This window comes from Malaya genurostris, chromosome 2, assembly GCF_030247185.1.
Source record: "Malaya genurostris strain Urasoe2022 chromosome 2, Malgen_1.1, whole genome shotgun sequence".
Taxonomy (NCBI): Eukaryota; Metazoa; Arthropoda; class Insecta; order Diptera; family Culicidae; genus Malaya; species Malaya genurostris.
The window spans coordinates 304,053,745-304,076,096 of record NC_080571.1 but is presented as its reverse complement, the minus strand read 5'-3'; the positions used below and the strand labels follow the sequence as shown (position 1 = coordinate 304,076,096).

The following is a 22,352-nucleotide window of genomic DNA, read 5'->3' as shown; positions in this document are numbered from 1 at the left end:
TCCATTTTTTGCTATCTTTCTCAATGACAGTCCACGTTCTGTGCCCCATTTGTACACAATTTTTCGACGTTGTTCTGCTGAAAGTCCACGCATTTCGAAACAAACTAATGAAAACGAATAAACAACTGCACAAGTGGTTAGAGAAGAGTGTAAACAACAGGACGCAGCCATAAAAATTGACAGATTCTGAACCATTGCGAAATAGCAGCGGATTTTGGTTGCGTCCATACTTTCTGGAACAATCTTTATTGATTTACAAGTCGTTCAAATTCCGTTATTTTTTCTATGGGAGTAACGACAACTGTTCGTATGGTGAAGGCAGTTATTGTAATTTTAGCCATTCAAACGACCTGTCGGACTCATTATGATGGTTAAGGATTACGAGAGAAATTATGCGAGTTGTTGCCAACATTACGGAATAATTGTCGTCCCTTTCTCTACAGTCATTCTAGCTATTACATATATTACTTCGACAAACTTATTTTGGAGTTTGTTCCTATTCCAAATTTGGCCACCATTTTTTTTTGTTAGTTGTAATGCTTCTTCTGACGAGACAAGTTTTTCTTACTGTGTAGGTATGATTGACTTAAGCGATTATATAAGCAAACTATTATTACATTGTCAGGTAAATTTTCCTTGCTACAATTCTTCCTATTTCTAACCTACTGCCTTTCTATTCATATTCCGGATCTCATCCGTCTCCCCATGGAAAAGCGACAACAACGACGGAAATGCTGAGCAGTAAATATGATTTAAAGTGCACAACCATCCAGTCGAGCTTTCCCTTTCGGCTGAACATGGGGATAGCGTCTCCCGTGCAAAGCGTCGCAATGGGAAAAAGCAGCACGAGAAACAAATAGCAACGGGATGCCGAAACCGGGAAAACAAGTGTCTGATGGTAGTTTCGACAGCAGGAACTCCAGGTCCTGCAGCGTTCTCAACCGGCGGAATTCTTAACGCTCCTTAGCGCCATGAAATCAGTGCAATGATCTATGACGTAATATGATTCATTGCATCGGTCGGGCATCCCGCCCGATGGTTTTCCCGGTGTCTATCCTCTCCGACGCTTTGTTGTGCTTTTATTTATTGATATTGCCCGAACTGCTTCGGCTGCCGGATGCGAAACGGAGCAAAGTGTTGCATGGCGGAACTTCGCCGCTCAATGATTGAAGCGACTGTGTAAAGGAGACAAACGCGGCGCCAATGAACTGTGACAATGAAATAAATGGCTGAAATTGGGGATATTGCACGTAAATGAAATAGTATCTGGCGGAGCTGCTTTGTGCGGGAGTGTGCTTTTATTTGGCGCCCTACTTCGGCACGGTGACGTTACGACTTTCGACTAGCTCGGAATTTGATTTCAATCACCATTAAAAAAAATCTCGTTAGTGTTTTGGAAAATTTCATCATCGTCTTTCGTCGGAGCCGTCGAATCAACTCAGTTCACACTGACAACGACGGTCGTCGGAATCGTTAAACAGTCTTTGCGCTGAATAAATGGCATTTATATACGGCACTTCTTCCGATGCCTGCCACAGATATGCCGACTAAGTGAAAAGAAATCCGAAATTCCATAATCTGAATCCAGTCAGGCATAATGTACGGATTTCGTCTTGTTTGCCGAAAATGCCGAGTTATGTCGGGTGTATGCGTGACAGTTCTGGATGTGGAATTTTCTTTGTTTGTGCACGGAGAACCCTTCGATCATAAAATTGCGATATCGCAGTTTTTGATTTTTGCGACAGTTGATTTAACTAATTTCTTTTTGATTCAACCAATATGGTTTTTGATTTGCATATATTGAAGTAGTTAAAAAATATGTTGTTTTGAATGCTGTCAAATGCCGGAGACAGTTGAAAGCAAAACAATAATCGCAATGCAAAATCAACAACTTTTTTAGTTGAAATCTGTTCGCGTCGCTTCAAAATGTCAATGAAAACAACATCGATGGTTAAAGCGTTTGGTGAAATTGTGTTCATTCGATTTGAGAAATTTATGATAACAAGTGTTTATCCTATTATTAATTAACCCTGTTTAAGATAAAAAAGATTTGGTGACAAATTAGAAAATGATCATCTCGTAATGTTTCAGGTATGCGCAAAAATTTTATGCTTCAAATTCGATCATTGATTTACTTCCAGCAGACTGTTTTACTTCCAGCTGTTTGATACCGACGATTATGTTCATGCATTAGCAATAAATCGCTTTTTGACATGAATTTAATTTATAAAAGTAACAGGAGCGAAGGGTTTCAAACGCACAGAACGCGCTGCGATTGAATGGCGCGTTTGAATTGCCGTCGCAAAATTCCAATTCCCAGCGGTTGATGCACCAAAGCTCATATAAATTGACTAAAATTATCAGTGCATAACTTTAGTTCAACCGTTTGAAGGCATCATTTTAGGTAAATTTAATAATTTCGCTAATTTACTCGCCCCTCCGGGCACTTTTGCTGATTAAAAACGTTTTTCTACATCAATCATTTCCGATCGAATCAGAAGTATTTTTTTTAGAATTTAGATCTTTACTGATCTCAAAACAAACAAACAAATAAAACCGATTTATTTTTCAACTAACAGAATTTTGTTTCAATAACAACACCAGTTATTTCAACTAAAATATTTGTTGAAATTGAAAGGTATGTGTCCTAACTAATTGACAGCATTTTTTTTTTAAAACAGTTGAATTAGTTGTTTCAACCATCGTTTCTGCTAATCGAAAAACAAAAATGACAGTTTAGTTGAAACAACAATCGATTAGTTGTACCAAATTTTAACCAATCGAATTCAGAAAAACAACTAACATTTTGGTTGTTTCACGATCGCGAGGGGTTCCGTGTGGCAAAGGAGGTTTCTTATGGCGTTTTCGTTTTTAATTTGCACTACACCGGTGCAGTGCTACACTGAGGCATGAATAAACGAACAAAAATGACGAAAACATAAACAGTAACCATTGACTACAATAAACGATTCCATTGCACAGAGCTACACCAAACTTTTGATGAGTGCTACACCAGTGGTATCGGTGCAGAAAAAGTGTAGCACTGGTGTAGTGCAATTGGTAAAAACGAACGGTTTCAGTGCAGCTTTCGCTACACCAGTGTATTGCAATTTAAAAACGAAAACGACATTAGTTTCTGAAACAGTCAAAGTGATCGAAAATACGGATTGACTTCTATCGTCGGTCTAGAAAAAGTAGCACTTGACACAAGATTCCAACCGGCTGCTTGATTGTGATACGCGATGTGAATGCAAGAAAGGTGTCACTTCCTCTTCAATTTCCGCGGTGATAAACAAACCGTTCATCGTTTCAGGTGAGCAAAACTGGTTGCATAGCGACCGTGCGCAGAGCGAAGCCTATTTCGATGAGCATGGTGTGGCGTCTCGGTGCTGATTGCTGTATGGCGGGGATGTTGTTGTGCCATTCACAGCACGGCTGGCGATGTGGTGTTTGTGGTCGGTTGGAGGATCATGGCACGGGCATCTCTCGCGTCCCGCATTTACACCAAAGACCATCACGGGAGCAGTGGGGCCCGGTCGTTTGGTTTACGTTGTGGGTGATAAATCCTTTCATTTTTCACACTCCTGGTTTTCCGGCTGCTCGTTTGAATGCCGCCCTCGAGCGCTGTTTGGGAAATAAAGATAAGAGATGTTTACATGCTTGGCGCCACGTCAATGAGGCCCTCCGTCGGTCGCTGTCTTACAGTTCCACCCTCCGTCTGATAGCGAATCGACTGACGTGTCGGCTGATGGCTTTAATATCTCATAAATGGATGTGCGGTGCGTTGAAAGGAACGGGTGTCTTTTGCTACCGGCACAGATAAATCATAAGATTCAGGCACGATAGCACTGACAGAGAGAGAGAGAGAGAGAGAGAGATTCAACAGGGCTTTCCATCAGCCAGCCACATGCTTTCGCTCGTATCTCCCTGGAGACGACATATCAGAAGTCGAGATGTCCCATTAAACAACTGCCGGGCTACCAACGGATTTGATCAAACGAATTGGTTCATTATCTTTGCCATTGTATCGCCGAGAAAAATTGTCAACTAATAAGGCATCTAACGTATCGGTTGATCAACAGCGGTTGTGTTATTCGAACACAGTTTGGTGTAGAGTGGAATTCCTTACAACAAATTAAATAGTACAGTTTTGTGCTGAGGATCAAAGGGTTTTTCAAACGTTTAATTTTTTTCCTCCGCCCATGATGTTGTTATGGCGCTAATTAAAAAAAGGGCTTGGGGTTCATTGCGGAATTGACACCACTTATGTTTTTCATTGAGAACACTCGTGGAGTGTTTTGCTCGATTCGTGCACTTTTCGTGCAGTCGGGCAATCAAAACAGGTGCACTGTGTTTCATTGATTTGCACCGCACGAAAAAAATGCACTTTCGGGGCAATTCTCGGGCAACTATTTTGCACCCGTTTTCTTTTCAGAGCAGCAACGACATTAGTGTTTTATTCGGACAGGACCAGTCTAGAGTATAGACTCTCATAGTAACAGACTGAAGGATACAAAAGTGGTAAATCTGGCTACAAAATTATATTGGTTTATCGACGGGCAACACTGTAAAATATGCAAGCTGGTGAGCAAGTTTGTTATTTATTTACATTTGGCCTTAAATGTGATGCAAAAACAATTCGCGTTGCGGTATGAAAAATCTCGGTTTTTTGAGATTCCCCACCGACGGAAAGGCTAAAGATGAGTGGCTGAAATTTTGCAAAATACCGAATGACTTTCCTATAATCGGAAATAATAGATTATGTAGTGTAAGCTCGAATGCGGTATAATTGATATAATTTATTGTTGATCTTTCATTTTCTTCCAATAGTTGCACTTCACCGAAGTTGATTTATACATGGATAGTAAAAATTCCTGGAGCAATTCCACGATATCAAAATGTACCGCAACTGAGACTTTCTAAGCCGGTACTTAAATTTGACGATGACTATTGTTATAGTGATCATGAAAACTGTATGCCAGAAATCGTTCATTCAAATAGTGTTGTTGAATCGGTACCTATAGATGTAAATAGAAGGTACATTGAGCCTGTCAAGCAGAACCACAGAAGTTTGATTGTGAAAAATGAAAAGATTGAAAAGTACTAACTATACGCGTAGTGAAATACGAAAACTAATATTTCCATTGCACAGGGAAGTTTCAAAATAGAAATATGAGAACAAACATTTAAAAAAGAAAACTAGAAATTGCTAAACCTGATTTCATGCTAACGAAATTGCAAAAAACTAAATCAATATGCATTGATAACGACTGGATCAACAAAAACCGCGGAGGTGGTCTAATCAAAGCATAATCAAAGGATTACAGACCAGATTTTATTGTGGATACATAGCTTACGAGATAGAGCGAAAAAAGCACAATTTACCTAGCAGTAGAACTTTGAGGGAAAGACTGCAATACCTACACTTTGAAAGTGGCTGTCTCGATGATGTCTTTGAACTTCTTAAGAATAAGAGTGCAGCCATGAATTGTATTTGATGAAATGGCAATTCAGCCGGAAAATATGTACTGTGTAAAGAAATTCGTGGGAAAAATCACCCTCCCGGGACATTCATCAACATAAATTCGAAGTGCACGGAAAGACCGAAATCAGCATTTTGGCGAAAAAATTAGTTGATTTTCTGATTTTAGTTAGTTATTTTTTGAGACGACTAAAAAAATCTTACTTTTGCTAATTTAGATTTTCTAATTCTAGTTCCCTTAATAATAATAAAATATTTGTTGAAATGGCTATTTTTTTAGTTGAATTCACCAATTAAACTTCATATCCATTCAATTAATTTCTTAGTTGAATTAGAGAAATAAAACGTTGTTTTCAACCAACATAAATGGTTGAATTGGTTTCTGCAATTAGCAGCTATATGGCGCTCTGTGACCGAAAAAACGTTAACACCGTAATGACTACTAGCCACTAGATGGCACACTACTACCAAAAAATTTCAGTCGCGGTTATTTTTTCTATATTGGCAGGTATAAATACGATGTTGTATTGGAGAAAAAGACATAAGCGAAACATAAACTTCTTTTTGAAAATTTTACTTCTAAATCGCCGTTTTCTTCATTCGACTTCGCGAAATCGACTCTCTCACTGAAAACTTTGAGCACTCGGAAAACAAAAACCGAATACAAGTAGTACACCGGACGGCGTAGCCCGGAATGTTAGAAGATACAAAAAACATCATTTGACGTGTACAATTAGAGTGCAACATTCGAAACTCACTCCACTGTTCCGCGTAAAAACATTATTACGCACAATCGCTTCAAATGCGCACTAATTCTGCATAAATACACTTTCCACTAAGAGTGCAACATTCGAAACTCACTCCACTGTTCCGCGTAAAAACATTATTACGCACAATCGCTTCAAATGCGCACTAATTCTGCATAAATACACTTTCCACTAAGAGTTTACGTCATCTTCACATATCGGTTTGGAAATTCATAACACATGCGAAAAACATCTAAACAATTTGCAAGCAGTTTCAACAAGACTGTCGCTTTTAGCTTTTTAATGGATTGTTTTGCTTTGACACTTCTCTTGAGTTTTTGGCTTATAAACTTGTTGATAAAACCTATTTCATTTTTATTTTCTTTGTGCTGTCCTTCAGTAATGACAGTGATAGATAAATAGAAACAAATTTTCTGATTTTAATAACGAAATTAGTTGTCAATGAGAATTTCGTGTTGGATTGAAATATTGCTGGTTTGTGTCCAGAATATTCGCCAACTAAACACATTATCTAAAAATAAGATTTTTTTTAGCGAAGTAAATTCTCAATTTTAACTAATGTTATAGTTATTTTGGAAATTTTGTTGTTAAAATCAACTAATTCAAAAACAGTAATACGAATTAGGCGCAGAGCTAATTTCGGTAGTTCCGTATGGTTTTACTAATCGGTTCCTTAGATTCACTAAACCTATTACAAAGAACTGATCATGATTTTTTTTTTCGTTGAAATAGCAATTCGTAACTTTTGCTCTTCCTAGTTCCGCCTTATTGAATTTCTTCGCACCGTGTGAAGCGTAGAGGTCGGATAATTGCCGATTTTTCATGGGTTTATCTTCACCCGCACTGACGAAACTACCCATGCAGCATCAATCATAGCAACCCATGAGTCAGCAGACAAATTTTGACAGCTCTATCAGTCAAATTCAAAATTCTAATCATGATTGCAAAAACAGTGACGCATCTCCGTTCAGAAGTGTGCGTGTTAAAAGAACGACACCCCACCGCGTCTAAAACGGACATCGTGCGGACGTCGGATACCCCCCTTCCGGAATTTAGAAGAATCTATTAGTCAACAATTAGAGCATCGAAAGAAAGCCCGGATGTGGACGGCCGAAGATCTTGCGTGTCGCTCAAGAAGCTCCAAAAGAAGCTGAAGAGGAAGACCATGGGAAAAGTAGCTACATCGTTGCGTGCGCTTGGCCGCGAGGTCGGTGTAATCGGTCAAACAGTGAAAAATTAACCTGGTGAACATAAACAAATATGCCAGGAAGCGGAAGTCGCATCCACTGGTTTCGGAGTTGCAGGCATTGTCGCAGCGGCAGCGGCTGAAGAAGATGGTCAACTCGATTTTCCCGGCGAATCGTGACGTGGCGGTGGTGATGGACGACGAAACCTATCTCGCCCTGGCTGCGAAAGGCTAAACAACGAATGGCAGGGCACTTCGTATTCTAATTCCCACACGAAGGAAGTGAGCTCCGATCAGAGAAAAGGGGATGTCAAAGCTGCTGCAAACTGGAAGGTTGCGTCGTTCATCAACAAATACCATAAGAGCGAAGACGCGGTATTCTGGCTGGATCTGACGTCGGCCCACTATTCGAAGTGAGCGTTGGAGGAGATGGAGCGGTTGAATATCGATGTGATACCCAAGTCGGTGAACCCGTCCAACGTCCCCCAGCTGCGTTTCATCAAGAATTTTTGATCCAACCTAATGTGTAAGATCTACTCCAACAATTTTGCCGCAAAACTGAGGAGGAATTGATAAATAAAAACTAAGAAAGAACTCAAAAGATGCCTAAACGCCATGGCGATTGATTTTAGATATTCGGAAGTGTGAAGGAAACATGTCACTATTTATGTCATCTGGTTATGTCTCTGATATAAGCCAATCGCTTTTTATTTAAATGAAATATGGCTGTTCGCGACAAAACTAGCTTTTTATTCAATAATGAAGACTGGAACGCGTAAAAATTGGGCGACAAAAAATCGTTTTTTCAGTCACAATTCATAATAAAAAATATTCTCATTTTTCTTTTGGTAGTTAACTTCTTATATTCACCCTTATTCTAAATAACGACGCATCGTTTTTTTATCGTATTTCATTCGTATTTCTAGCAACGCTAGCAAAATCAAAGGTAGGATTCGACCGAACCATGTTCTATCGAATAACCAATACACCGTTATTCAAAATGAGGGCGAATAAAAGGAAAGAATGTTCGTTGATTCATTTGGTTCGTTAAATCCGAATTGACGCGCCTTTCGCTAAACTCCTTCCATTAAATTGTGTGTAGTGGTCTTATTCGCCGCCGAACACCAATTAAATGTAAACTGCTGCTCGTTTTCCATGGATTTATTAGTTTTTTTTTGAGAATCCGTTTGACCAAGAAGGGGGTACCACAACCATGTTGTTCGCATCGTACCACTCGTTTGCCTTTTTCTTATAGTGGTAGCTCGCCAAGTCCAACCAGAACAGCACAGGTCTATTATGTTTCTTCAGGAATGGTAGCAGCCGCACTCTTGGATGTAGATCGCTTGGTTGATGGTTCCCACTGCGATGAGAATGCCGCTTTTTAGACCTCACGTGCATATTTGAAAGTTTTGGACACCTTCCTTTTTTCTGATACGGTATAAAACTCCCGAATATCCCGGAAGTTGCTTGAAATCCGCCTTCACATAAGTTTCGTCGTACATGACAATGTCGAATATTCGTATCAGTGCGGTAAAATTTCATTTTCAATCGAATAATATCAGACGAAAATGCATTTTATGGCCACTGACCGTCAGTATATAGATTGAAATTCAAGTGAAGCTCCCAGAATTACTACCGTCAGTTGAATAATCATACATAGTTATTTGATATGCCTTCTGTAATTGATATTTCAGCTACCTGGCTTTCATCTAGTATCATGAACCAATTCAAATGTTTACATAATCTTCATTTGAAGGCCGCTCTCACACTATGGAAAAAGATATTTTGTTACACCGAAACCTCCATGTACGAACTAAACGGGGGTTCGTAAAAAGAGGTAGTTCGTAAAAAAAAGTTAATGTTATTTTTGATTTGGTTCGCAAAAAAAGTTTACGTTATTTGAAATTTACTTCGTAAAAAAAGTTTTGTGTAATTAATGTGGAAACCGCGCATCATATGGTTATTTTCGGAACGGATGTGAAGAGTAAGTGCAAGAAAATGATGTTTGGGCACATTTCAAAATCCAAGATGGCGCCTTCCGGTTTATTCAGTTCTTCATTCGATTATCTTCAAATCAATACTCAGTTTAACCGTCGTCAGTTGATCTCTTGAAGTACACCCAAACCTCCGTTTACGAACACTTTTATACGTTACCTCTTTTTACGAACCTAATCCCAAATAACGTAAACTTTTTTTACGAACCTACTTCGTAAAAAGAGGTTTTGGCATACATCGAAAGCGATTTCCGACTCCATGAAAACTACAACAATATGGATATTTTTGAAACGGGTTTAAAGAGAAGATTCCGGAAAATGATGTTTCATGTATTTTGGAAATCCAATGTGGCGACTTCCGGTTGATTAATATTCCTTGAAAACCCTTACAATATGGGTATCTTCGGAACGGAATTGATGAGTAGATGTCGGAAAACGATGTTTGAGGTAGATTTGAAATTCAAGATGGCGACTTCCGGTTTGTTGATATTCCTTGAAACCCCTTACAATATGGATATTTTCGGAACGGGATTGATGAGTAGATGTCAGAAAACGATATTTGAGGTGGTTCTGAAATCCAAGATGGCGGCTTCCGGTTTCTTGATATTCCTTGAAAACCCTTGCAATATGGATATATTTGGAACAGGATTGATGAGTAGATGTCAGAAAACAATGTTTGAGGTGGTTCTTAAATCCAAGACGGCGACTTCCGGTTTGTTGATATTTCTTGAAACCCCTTACAATATGGGTACTTTCGGAAAAAAATTGAAAAAACCGGAGGATGTTATATTGGAATTCGAGACGACACCAAACATAGTTTTGCGGCAGCTGTTTATTAAATACTTTCAAAAAAATACTCATATTGTTAGGGTTTTCGAGGAATATCAATCAACCGGAAGTCGTCATCTTGGATTTCAGCACCCCCTGAGACATCATTTTCCGACATCTACTCATCAATTCCGTTCCGAAAATACCCATATTGTAAGGGTTTTGAAGGAATATCAATCAACCGGAATTCGCCATCTTGGAATTCAGAACCACCTCAAACATCGTTTTGCGACATCTTCTCATCATACCCGTTCCGAAAATAACCATATTGTAAGGGTTTTCAAGGAATATCAATAACCGGAAGTCGCCATCTTGGAATTCAGAACCACCTTAAACATCATTTTCCGACATCTACTCATCAAACCCGTACCGAAAATACCCATATTGTAAGGGTTTTCAAGGAATATTAATCAACCGGAAGACGCCATATTGGATTTCCAAAATACATGAAACATCATTTTCCGGAATCTACTCTTTAAACCCGTTCCAAAAATATCCATATTGTTGTAGTTTTCATGGAGTCGGAAATCGCTTTCGATGTATGCCAAAGCCTCGTTTTACGAAGTAGGTTCGTAAAAAAAGTTTACGTTATTTGGGATTAGGTTCGTAAAAAGAGGTAACGTATAAAAAGTGTTCGTAAACGGAGGTTTGGGTGTACTTCAAGAGATCAACTGACGGCGGTTAAACTGAGTTTTGATTTGAAGATAATCGAATGAAGAACTGAATGCTGACGGTTCGGTACGTCAGCGAACGTTGTGTGTGTGTCAGAGTGTGAAGTTAAGGTGAAATGTAGTCACAAAAAAGGCGCGCAAAATTTCAATCACTTGAGTTGACCGAATCGTCGCACAAAGCATAACAAGATAAACCGACACATAGAAACCAGGAATATTTTCTGTGATTGAGCGCAGTGGGCTTGTAAAAAAGACTCATTGATTCGTAATGGATTTTTGAATCCTTCACACTTTGAATATATCCCAATTCAATCGTTATTGTAATTACACTAGAACTATGAATCAGAAGTAATTATGATTGACTAACATGAGGTATATTATCCACACTGATCAGCATGGCTTTGTCAGAAAACGATCAACAACGACTAATATGATGAGCTACGTTTCTATACTGATTTCCAAACTCAAAAAACGACAAAAAGTTGATGCGTTGTACGTTGATTTCTCTAAAGCTTTGGATTGCGTACCCCATCTGCTCGCAATAGAAAAATTGAGGCGTGGTGGATTCCCCGACTGGCTGACAGATTGGATTTTTTCGTATCTCACAAATCGCATAGCCTCAGTTCGTGTAGGATCTATTCTTTCTGATCCTTTCAACATTATATCAGGTGTTCCCCAAGGAAGCCATCTAGGTTCACTACTCTTCGTACTGTTCGTGAATGACCTATGTAGAGAATTATCGTCGCCTAAAGTAATGTATGCAGACGATCTCAAAGTGTATCGCATCATTACTAGCCTTGTGGATTGCTGTGCCTTACAAATGGACGTTGACAAAGTTATTGACTGGTGTGAAACGTATGAGTATAAACATAAAAAAATGCAGTGCAATTACTTTCTCACGATCGCAATCTCCGATCGTATTTGAATACTCTATGACGACTGTTCCAGTTCAACGCGTTTCTGCTGTCAAAGATTTGGGCATCGTCCTTGATCGTAAGCATCGTTTCACCGAACAATTATCTCTAGTTACGGCAAAGGCTTACGCAGTTTTAGGACTTATCAAACGCAACACCAGAGACTTTGATGATGTGTATTGCCTAAAGACAGTTTACGTCGCTTTAGTACGCAGTATTTTGGAATACGGAGAAATAATCTGGGCACCCTACCACAACGTCCACATCGATCGAATCGAACGAGTTCAAAAATGTTTCATTCGATTTGCACTACGACGACTTCCATGGCAAAACCGTCTTCAATTACCTAGCTACGAAAATCGCTGCGCTCTGATTAATCTTCCTACACTACAAAAACAGATGAATTTTCCTTCAGCGACTGTTTGTCTTTGACTTGCTTTCAAATAACATCGACTGCCCAGCGCTTTTGGAGAGATTGCATTTTAATATTCCTGGAAGATCATTGCGGGGAACAGACTTTCTTCGACGATCAGTCCATCGCACACAGTACGGTCAAAACAATCCTATGGATGTTTGTTGTCATCGCTTCAATAATATTTATCATTTATTTGATTTTACAATGAACAAAAACGCATTTAAAATTAAAATATTTATGTTAGGTTAATGATAGTAGTTGTATAGTAATAGTCTGTGCGATAATTTTATTTTAATCGAAGACAAATTTAAATAAATAAATAAATAAATAAATAATATATGTACCCGCACGCAAAATCAACCACCCAAAATTTTTGTTCATCTAACTATTTTTTTTCGGTAAAGAATTCGAAAATATTCGACGCGTATTTTTTTTATTTCAATATGGTACGTCGAATTTTCGAGATATGAACTTTTGAAGTTTCGCGTTTACAAAAAAGAGCCTTTTTTCAACAGCCAATACTGTGAAATCTAATAAAGATACAAAAATTCGCCCAAGACATGAAATGTGCGTCTTTTCCTTAGCTTTCAAATAAGTGATTCCATAAAACTAGTTTAATGAAAAAAGTTAAAAATAATAAACAAATAAAAAAAATTTAAACTTGAGCCTAGTTTTTTTTTCTTTTTTTAGTTGAAAAACGAAGCCTTAAGGGCTTAACTAAATCCCGGCAATGTTTCAGAGTGGAAAAGATTAATACTTTCGGAGCAGTGAATTTTTCAAAAACGACCCGCAACTCGCTCGGACACGGACTTAACTTGTCGACACATGCGCCACTGATCGAATCCTAACTTTATTGTTAGAAACGTTACAGTTAAGATCGCGGTATAAAAATGAATTCAAAGATCAATTTTCACGAGATTCCCTACTTTCATAACAAAATATCTTGATGTGTTCATCGTATGCGCTGTCTTACGAATATTCGAGTAATTTGGCAAAATTTTTCTGTTTCAATTCAGTAAGATAATCGGAGGGAAAAAGCAATGTTATAATGTAAATAAATGTAAGGATTACTTCTGTATAGTCGCTGAATATAGACACAAAAAAAAACACTTTTAAAATATTGGTCACGGTCGATTTGGTCACATCCAGCAATTTTGCAAACTTGGCGTGCGAGAACGTTGGATTTTCCGGCTGCGCGAGCAAAATTTTGATACTCTGCTCCACTTACTTGGTCGTCATTTTAAACACTGGAGAACAAATGGTGAAAACTTATCATAGCAACCATTGTATATACACTCAACTTCCAAATGCAGCATTTCAGGGTGTTTTACTTCTTTTTATAGAAATACATAGATTTCAAGTTGACCAATTTTCTCACGTTCTAGTCTTTATTATTTCTAGTCCCAAAAACCATAGCACTCGGATTCGAAAATCCTTCTAGTGAAACTATAATCCGAACCGAGTTGCAATCACAAAACAAATTGTATCAACCACACAAACCTCATCATCGGTACGAAAGGCTAAACTTTCGAATTCCGTAGCTGACATTCCAACTCGGCTGTGAAGCTTAAAACTGCGTGTTTCCGCAGAGCACCAAACTTGCTCGGCTGCCGGCAGTTTCCACGGCTTTGGGAAAACTCTATCATTCCTATGCGCGGGCACGGCAAACCCATCCCGGACAATGGCGGTAATACCGCTTTAATCAAATGCTAATGAGTTTCAACAAACCCGAACCCGGTCAGCAGGAACCGCCACCGCTTCCACACTTCATTGAAACGATAAACTAACGAGACGGTGAAAATGGTTTTGCCCCGGCCGGAACGGGTTACGGGGAAAGGAGATGAGAGTGAAACTTTAGTAGCCACTAGCTTCGCTGTTGAGTTTCATTCGAAACTGTATATACAGTATAGTACAGTGGTTGGATGACCTGCCGCTTATTACATTCAGTAAGTGTAGTTTTTTTTTGTCTCGGTACAGCAGAATATATAAAGGATTGCATTGAAGGTACTTGTTCGTGTTAACTTTCAACCACTGCCCTGTTGAGCGAACGGAAAAGCCATTGCCATGTCCGAAGTTGCTCGGATGGATCGGAAAGCAGTTAATGGAATTGACTGCCTTATTTTCTTTTCTGTTTAGCATTTAAATTGAACCGCAGTGATTCTAGCAGCACTTACAAAAACACTTACCTTTCGGTGGATTCACGCCAATCGCGCTCCGGAACAGACTTTCCTCGTCGGCCCAGTCCCAATTTCGCAGCAAGGTTTTCCCACTGTACACGGTCAACATCGCGCCGAAGCACAGTAAAATGATTTGTCGTTTACGTGTTTGGTATCGATCACTGGCACCACAGCCTCCGTGGCTACCGAATTTTCTACTCTGCCTTGCACTGTGACCACTGTTGGCACTTTTCACTGACGGCGAAATGGCCGCGGCACCGCTGCTACCGGCGGGCGTGGAATGATTTTTGTGATGTTTCGCACTATGACCCGCACCGGAATGGCCACCGGCCCGGTACTTGTATCTATCACCATCACTGTTGGAACTTTTGCCGGCACTTTTCACTCGGAATCCACCGGCACTGGATCGGGGACTGTTGCTACGGAATCCCGTTGTGGTACCGTCGATCAGTTTGCTCACCCCCAAACCGATCAGCAAACAGTAGCCAACACTGGGGAGGTAGAGGATGCGTTCGGCAACTACGAAACCGACGTAGAAAAGGAGATTGGTCGCCGGTAGGAAAGGAAAGATCAGCAGGGAGATCGAGATCAGGATGGCGGCTGAGGAGTTGTTGTGTTTGGTCGACAGGTCCTCACTTGTTAGCGAGGACACTGATGATGCTGACGATGTAGATGTAGATGATGATGAGGATGACGATGATGACGAAGACGACGACGACGACGACGATGATGAAGAAGATGATGACGATGCCGTCCTCGAAGAAGTATCCATCGTCAAACTGAACGGCAAATGATCACTGCTAAAACCGTTGGACACTGGTTTGTTCCGTTGCCAGTACTGCTGCTTCTGCCAGTAGCCATTGACGCATCCTGGGGCTGCCGAGACGGCAAGTTTACTATGGTCATCTATCCGGTGGAAAAAACTAGATGGATGCGAAAGTGACAGATATTTACACGACGGATAGAAGCACCCGCACACGATAGAAGACATGTTGTTGTTGTTGTGCAAGGCCCGGCACTGGTTCGAGTGATGGAGGTTGTATTCATGTTTGCAGTCGCTGCACGAATCTTCCACGTGTCTTTCCTGGCCAGCCCGGGCCATCGCAAGTTTACTAGCTAGTTTCCTATTGAAGTTACTATTTACACTGGGCAAACTTTGACTCATCAATGTTCGACCGTTGATCCACACTGCCTTCACCAAAAGTCCATAGAACAGCATGGTGAGCAAGTTTTTCCCCTCGAACAAACTGCTGATCCGGGGAATGGCATCCATGCCCCAGTCGAAACTCAACACATCCGGATATACGAGCATTCGAAAGTTGAACATCGGCAGGTACGAAAACGTTAGAAATCGTGTCCAGATGGAACCGCTTTTAGCCGTCGGATTATCGGCCGCAGAGAACAGGGTTGCCAGTCGAGGCAACGAGAGTCGAATGTGCAGCATGGTGACCAATGCGACAATCAGGATCCCTATGCTTCGAATGCGGTTCTGAAATGGTAGAAGAAAAAAAAATAACACATAATTAGCGGAAAATCGAAATTATTTTACTTTAACGGGCAAAGAGCAACAGCAAGAATCAATCGAGTGTTTATGAACCCGTTCCGATAATCATCAACGAAGTAAATGCTATCCAAATAGCTAAAACATAAATTATTCAATTCTCACATAATCCGACTTTGGCGATAATCGTGTTGATTCAAGGGTAGGTGAATGAAAAAGTAATCACTCATAAGCCTCTGCACTGACCACTGGGCCGGGCCATATGGACACGGGGACACACGTTAGTACCGGGGAAAATGATCCACTTACCGTCATTCACCCACACACCGCAAACGGACAGTCGCACAGTGGCTTTTGTTGAGTCACTACCATGGTCAAACTTATTGGTGGAGTGAGATGGGTGATCAGAAAGAATATATTTGTTTTAGTAAGTGAATGATGTTCTAAACCAGTGATTCCCAAAGTGGTGAATTCCACTGGTGAATTCTAGCTCATTTTTAGTGGATAGTAAACTCAAAATTGACAACAGTTGGGCCATGTGTCGTAAATAGTGGGCTTCGCTTATTAAAAAAAAAACCTACTAAGATATGCCCTGAGTAAATGTGGAAAACTTTTCAATATATCATTGCGAAATACAAAATAGAAAATCACATAATACTTTATTCCTATTTCCATCCATAAAAAATACAGAAAGGAAAGCTTCAGGTTGAGAATCCAGGTCCACATTTCTGATTCAGATGTAAAGACTGTCCCAGAAAGTATGGACACAACCAAAAACCGCTGCCATTTCGCAATGGTTCAGAATCTATCAATTTTTATGGCTGCGTCCTATTGGTTAGACCATTTGTGCAGTTGTTTATTCGTTTTCATTAGTTTGTTTCGAAATGCGTGGACTTCTAGCAGAACAACGTCGAAAAATTGTGTACAAATGGTGCACAGAACGCGGACTGTCACTGAGAAAGATAGCAAAAATGGAAGGAGTAAGTGAGAAAGCCGTACGAAATGCAATCAGGAAGTTCGGTGAGGATAACATCTTTGAGGAAAAACCGAAAACGGATCGAAAAAAAGGTCCTGCTAACCCTCAGTTGGATAAGCGTATACTGGAGGCGTTCGAGCAAAAGAAGGAGGTTTCAGTTCAGGATGTGGCCAAAAAGTGGGCACTTCGAAGTCAAATGTTCTTCGTGCTAAAGAACGTTTGATTCTTCGAACCTATAAGATGCAGAAACAACCAAAACGTAATCCGAAACAAGAAGCATCGATCAGGCCGAGGGTTTGAAAGCTGTACAATGCGATTCTTGCTGGAAATTTGAACTGTATAATCATGAACTACGGAACGTACGTGAAACTCGATTACAAATCCTTGCTGGGACCACAATATTATACGGTGCGAGAAGAACAAGTGTTAAACCAGTCCGAGACATCGATTGAAGTCGAAAAATTTGGTGAGAAGTCTGGTTATCAATTTGTAGCTGCGGTAAGTTTTCGAAACCTTTCATCACCACTGCTTCAATGAACAGTTGAAATATACATCAAGGAATGTTTACAAAAACGACTGCTACCCATGATTGGAAGCCACAAGGATCCTGTTGTCATCTGGCCAGATCTTGCTTCTTGCCACTACTCGAAATCAACGGTAGAATGGTATACTACCAAAAATGTCACTTTCGTCCCAAAAGACATGAATTCACCAAATTGCCCACAACTTCGACCAATTGAGGATTTTTGGCCATTACCGAAGGCACATCTTAGGAAACATGTCTCGGCAGCCGAAACCATTCAACAGTTCGAAAAAGATTGGAAAAAAAGCGTCAAAACTTGTCGCCAAAAGTCTGTACGGAATTTAATGAGGAACGTTCGCAAGAAGGTGCGCCAGCTAGTGGCTACAATGGCTAAGTAGCAAATGTTGAGAATAATATTCTGTTGTTGTAGTCCAATATTATCAGTATATCGAATAAAATTTGAATATCTAACACTTGTGAATTATTTACAGCGAAATCAAAGTGCGTCAATACTTTCTGGGACAGTCTTTATTCCTCGGATCTCTGTTGAATTTTCGGAATTCGAGTCCAAAATCTTGTTCAAATCCAGAATTAAGGTCCAGAATCCTGCTCTCCGGATCAGAATTTAGGTTCAAAAATTTTACCAGGAATTCAGGTCCAGAATCTAGGCCCAGAATTCGGATCCCGATTTATGCTCAGGAATCCAGATCCATGTTCTGAAACTAGGTGTCCAGAATTCAGGTTAAGAGTCAGGAGTTCCGGACCTGAATCCAGATCCGGGATCAGGATTCTGACACAGAACCAAAGTCCATGTCCAGGATAAGAATTAATTTCCAGAATCCAGATCGAGAATCCAGGTTCAGTCAAAAACTCTGTCTGGTCTAGAATCTGGGTCTAAGTTCAGAATTCATATCCTTAGGTCAAGAGTTTAGTCTTGTTTAGAATCCTGAATCCAGGTCCAGAATCCTGCTCCAGATTTAGAATCAAAATCTACATCAGTAATTTAAGTCAAGAAACTAGGTTCAGGTCTAGAATCCGTATCCATGCTCAGAATCCAAGTCCCGGTTCAGAATTTTTCTGCCAGAATTCTTGTTCAAAATCCATGTCCAGATTCAGTATTAAGATCCAGAAAACTTGTCGGGTATTCAAGTACAATAAAAACTGCATCTTTCACGAAATACCACAATATAGAGCCTGTTGTTGCTTGTAGGAATCACTCTAGTGGTGGTTCAGCCGTATAGGTATGTGAAACAAAACATTCAACATAGACTTATTAAAGTTCATACTCTTGATGGGTTCCATCACATACACATTGAACTGTGTGTCAAAGGACAGTTTTATGATCTTCATGGAGTGTATCGCCCGCCCAGTTTTGACTTTATTGATTTTTTTGTTTATTTAGAAAGCTTAATGTATGAAGTCCAACCTAAACGTTCGTGCTTTATTGTAGGTGATGTGAATGTCCCAGTTAATATGATTAACCACAACATTGTGACAAGATATAGGGCACTGTTAGATTCTTACACACAGAAAAAAATAATGAATTTTGCAGGTGACAGAATTCTACAAACGACACAATTCACAACTACTTAATTTTTTAAATGGCGCAATATTCCACTCGCACAGAATTTTACTTATTCCGAGTGTAATTTACACTCGGCTACCAAGTGCCGCTGTATGGATTTATATTGATCAATTATTCAATGACCAGATATGAGCTCTGCGGTCCAGTCGAGTAACCGATGCGCTTGTGATCTAATGTTTCTCGGTTCAAGTCGCGCTGCTGCTATCGATCTTTTGTTTTTATTTCATTCGAATTCAAGACATGTAATATTCAAATCACACTATTTTACATGTTCTTGAATATAAACTTGTATGAAATACGACGCTCCATTTATGTGAATCTTATAAGATGTAAAATCACAAGATTTTTTCGAACTGTGCAGTTTTTTTTTTGTACAAACTGTTTTCCTATCATACCAACTAGTAACAACATACTTGACCATGTTCTATGTAAACTTGACGATGTAAACCGAGTACGAAATGACACTATTTCAATAACCTTAGTGATCATTCACAAGTATTATCAACTATTGAGCTTTTTGCTGATAAGGATCCAATGTTACTGACAAAAAAGGTCATTAATCGTCGTCAAATTAATCGCGAATTTTCAAGTTTTATGAACAGTATTGATATCAATGAAAATGCAGAATCTATACTTCAATAAGTAATATATACATACAATCACTTACTTGAGCGTTATAGCAGACCAGTAACAAAAACTATCAAAGTGAAGGGTTCTTACTGTCCTTGGATGTCTTTTGACCTTTGGACTCTGATAAAGATAAAGAGTAATTATCTCCAGCGCGTCAAAAGTAATCCGACAGATTTACATTTCAAGCAAATGCTTCTACATATCTCTAAAAAAGTTGATACCTTGAAAAAAAAGAGTAAACAATTGTTTTACGAAAACTTACCAATACACCTCACTTCAAATTTTGGAAAAATTTGAAAAACTCATTCGGCTTAACCAAGAAAAACGAAAAGATAAACCTCATAGAAAATGGTAGAAGAATTGTTGATTGTAAAGAAATATGTCAGACCTTTAATGACCTCTAGCATTGGACAAAAACTAGCAAATAATATTCCAACTAATACTAGCATTGATCCTTTAAGCTATGTTCGTTGTGTTCGTGATTCAATGTATTCACGTCCCTCGTCAATCGCCGAAGTTACATTGCTGATACACAGCCTAAATAATAACAAAGGCAGTGGTTCCGACGGCATGTCAGCTAGTTGTAATGAAATTTTTTTGTCCGGTTATTATTCCGATTGTCTAAAAATCTCTAAAGTCATTCCTATATTTAAGTCCGGTAATCGTTGTGATTGTAATAATTATCGTCCCATATCTACATTATCCGTCTTCAACAAAATTTTTGAAAAACTATTAGTCACCAGATTGCTTGACTTTTTAAATAAACATAGCGTCTTCTATCAATTTCAATACGGTTTCAGACAAGGTTCTGGCGCACAAACTGCTATTATAGAACTAGTTGATGTGATAATGAGTGAAATAGATCGTAATAATATTGTCGGTGCCTTAAAAAAAGACCTACTTTAAATACCTGGGCATACATCTTGACCCTACGTTATCTTGGACTCATCATATAAGTTTTGTTGAAAAGTGTATCGCATATTACTGTGGTATTATGTGGAGAGTGCGATCATATGTTCCTCGGCGTGTACTTTTGAACTACTACTATGCTTATATTCACTCACAACTTAGTTATCTTATATCAGTATGGGGCCGTGCAGCTAGCTCTCATCTGAAAAAATTTCAAACTGTTCAGAATAGGTGTCTTAAAACCATTTTTAATAGACCTCTGCTGTTCTCTACGTTTTCATTGTACTCCGACCAAGCTCATAATGTTCTACCAATAGCTTACTTATGTAACATGCCAGCATTGTTGTTCGTTCATGACACCTTGCATGCCACGACACATCGTAACATACAGTTTTCAATTCCAAATTTGTACGCGACGCGCCGTAATGGCAACTTGCAACGCATTCGAACAACCACAACTCTGGGCCAAAGGCGTATTCTGTTTGTTAGTTCTACAAAATTTAATGCACTTTCTCTTGACATGCAACAAATCAACATCCGTACCATATTTAGATCTAGATTGAGGCACTACTTTAGAAAAAGACTGAATGAAATTTTTATACAATGAGCGTAAAGTTTAAACAATCGTAATCTATCTGTATATCAATGTTAGTTAAACGTCAATAGTATTATATTATTCAATTTTAGATATTAAACGTGGATCCTTTAAAAGGAAACCTATTTCCACTGGGATTCCACACCAATAAATTAGTTAATTGCACATCTTAGAATAAATGGTTTTAATCTCAGTTCTTCTTGTTTTTTTGTTAGTATTAAAATTTTGCCAGTGTTAATGAACTGAGATTAGTTGCGTCCATTAGGTCCTGAGGTTCAGAATCCTGGTCAAGGTTTAGAATGTCTGCTAGGTTCAAGTTTAGGATAAAGGAATCCTACAGAACTCAGGTCTAGAATTCAGTCCAAGGGCAAAATACTGGTCAAGAATCCAGGTACAGAACTAACGTCTACTGTGGACTAGGTTCAAAGTTCAGTTTCAGAAACTTTGTCAAAAGTTCCACGATTCAAGTCCAAGCCCATGTTTCGAGTTCAGGTTCAGGTTCAGAATTTGGGTTAAGGTCTCTGTCAGGAGTTCAGGTTCACAATCTTGGTCTAGGTCTAGAATCGAGATCATATGCATCCACTGTTCTAAATGCATATGTTTAATATCCACTTTTCACACTCCGAACAATATTACATGTTTTGACGTGAATACGCCTTACTTTACTATGGGACGCCTTTTCAAAATTCGCCAACTGAAAGAATCGGCAAAATTTAATCGTGAATATCTCGAGTTGTACTAAATGCAACAACGCAATTTGTTTCCCATGCCATAAGGAATATGATCAGCTATTTATGATTAAATTTTCAACAGTGTGAGATAACCGTGAATAACTGAAAAATTTAGTTCTCGCGAACTTATGAAAACAATGAGGAACTCATCACGTTTGATTGCATTTTTCGCACCCGAACAACGTTATTTAGAAGGCCGAAACCACCGGAAAAACATCATCGGACAGGAATTCTTTTCTTATCTTTCGTAGCTTTTCTCGTCATCGATGTTAAATATATCAAATATATATCAAATTAAATGATGAATCAGAGTATTGAAAAAAAAAAGATCTTAGCTCATCTTTTTATGATACAAGAAACAGGATTTTTTGACTAAACGCTTTTACGGCCGAATAAAGGTTCGTTCATCTCATGGGCAACATCATACTAATTTACATTCTCGCGTTACTTACTCGATAAAAAATTGAT

General features: G+C 39.1%; 1 protein-coding gene across 3 annotated transcripts in view; it reads right to left on the bottom strand.

Annotated features, from left to right (window-relative positions):
* Positions 1–22,352, bottom strand: part of LOC131430893 (protein O-mannosyl-transferase TMTC2) — a 720,087-nt gene that overhangs the window by 314,491 nt on the left and 383,244 nt on the right. For all 3 annotated transcript variants that reach the window (XM_058596143.1, XM_058596144.1, XM_058596145.1), the window contains exon 5: positions 14,444–15,923. In XM_058596143.1, the coding sequence (XP_058452126.1) occupies positions 14,444–15,923 (1,480 nt within the window). The remainder of the gene's footprint in view (positions 1–14,443; positions 15,924–22,352) is intronic.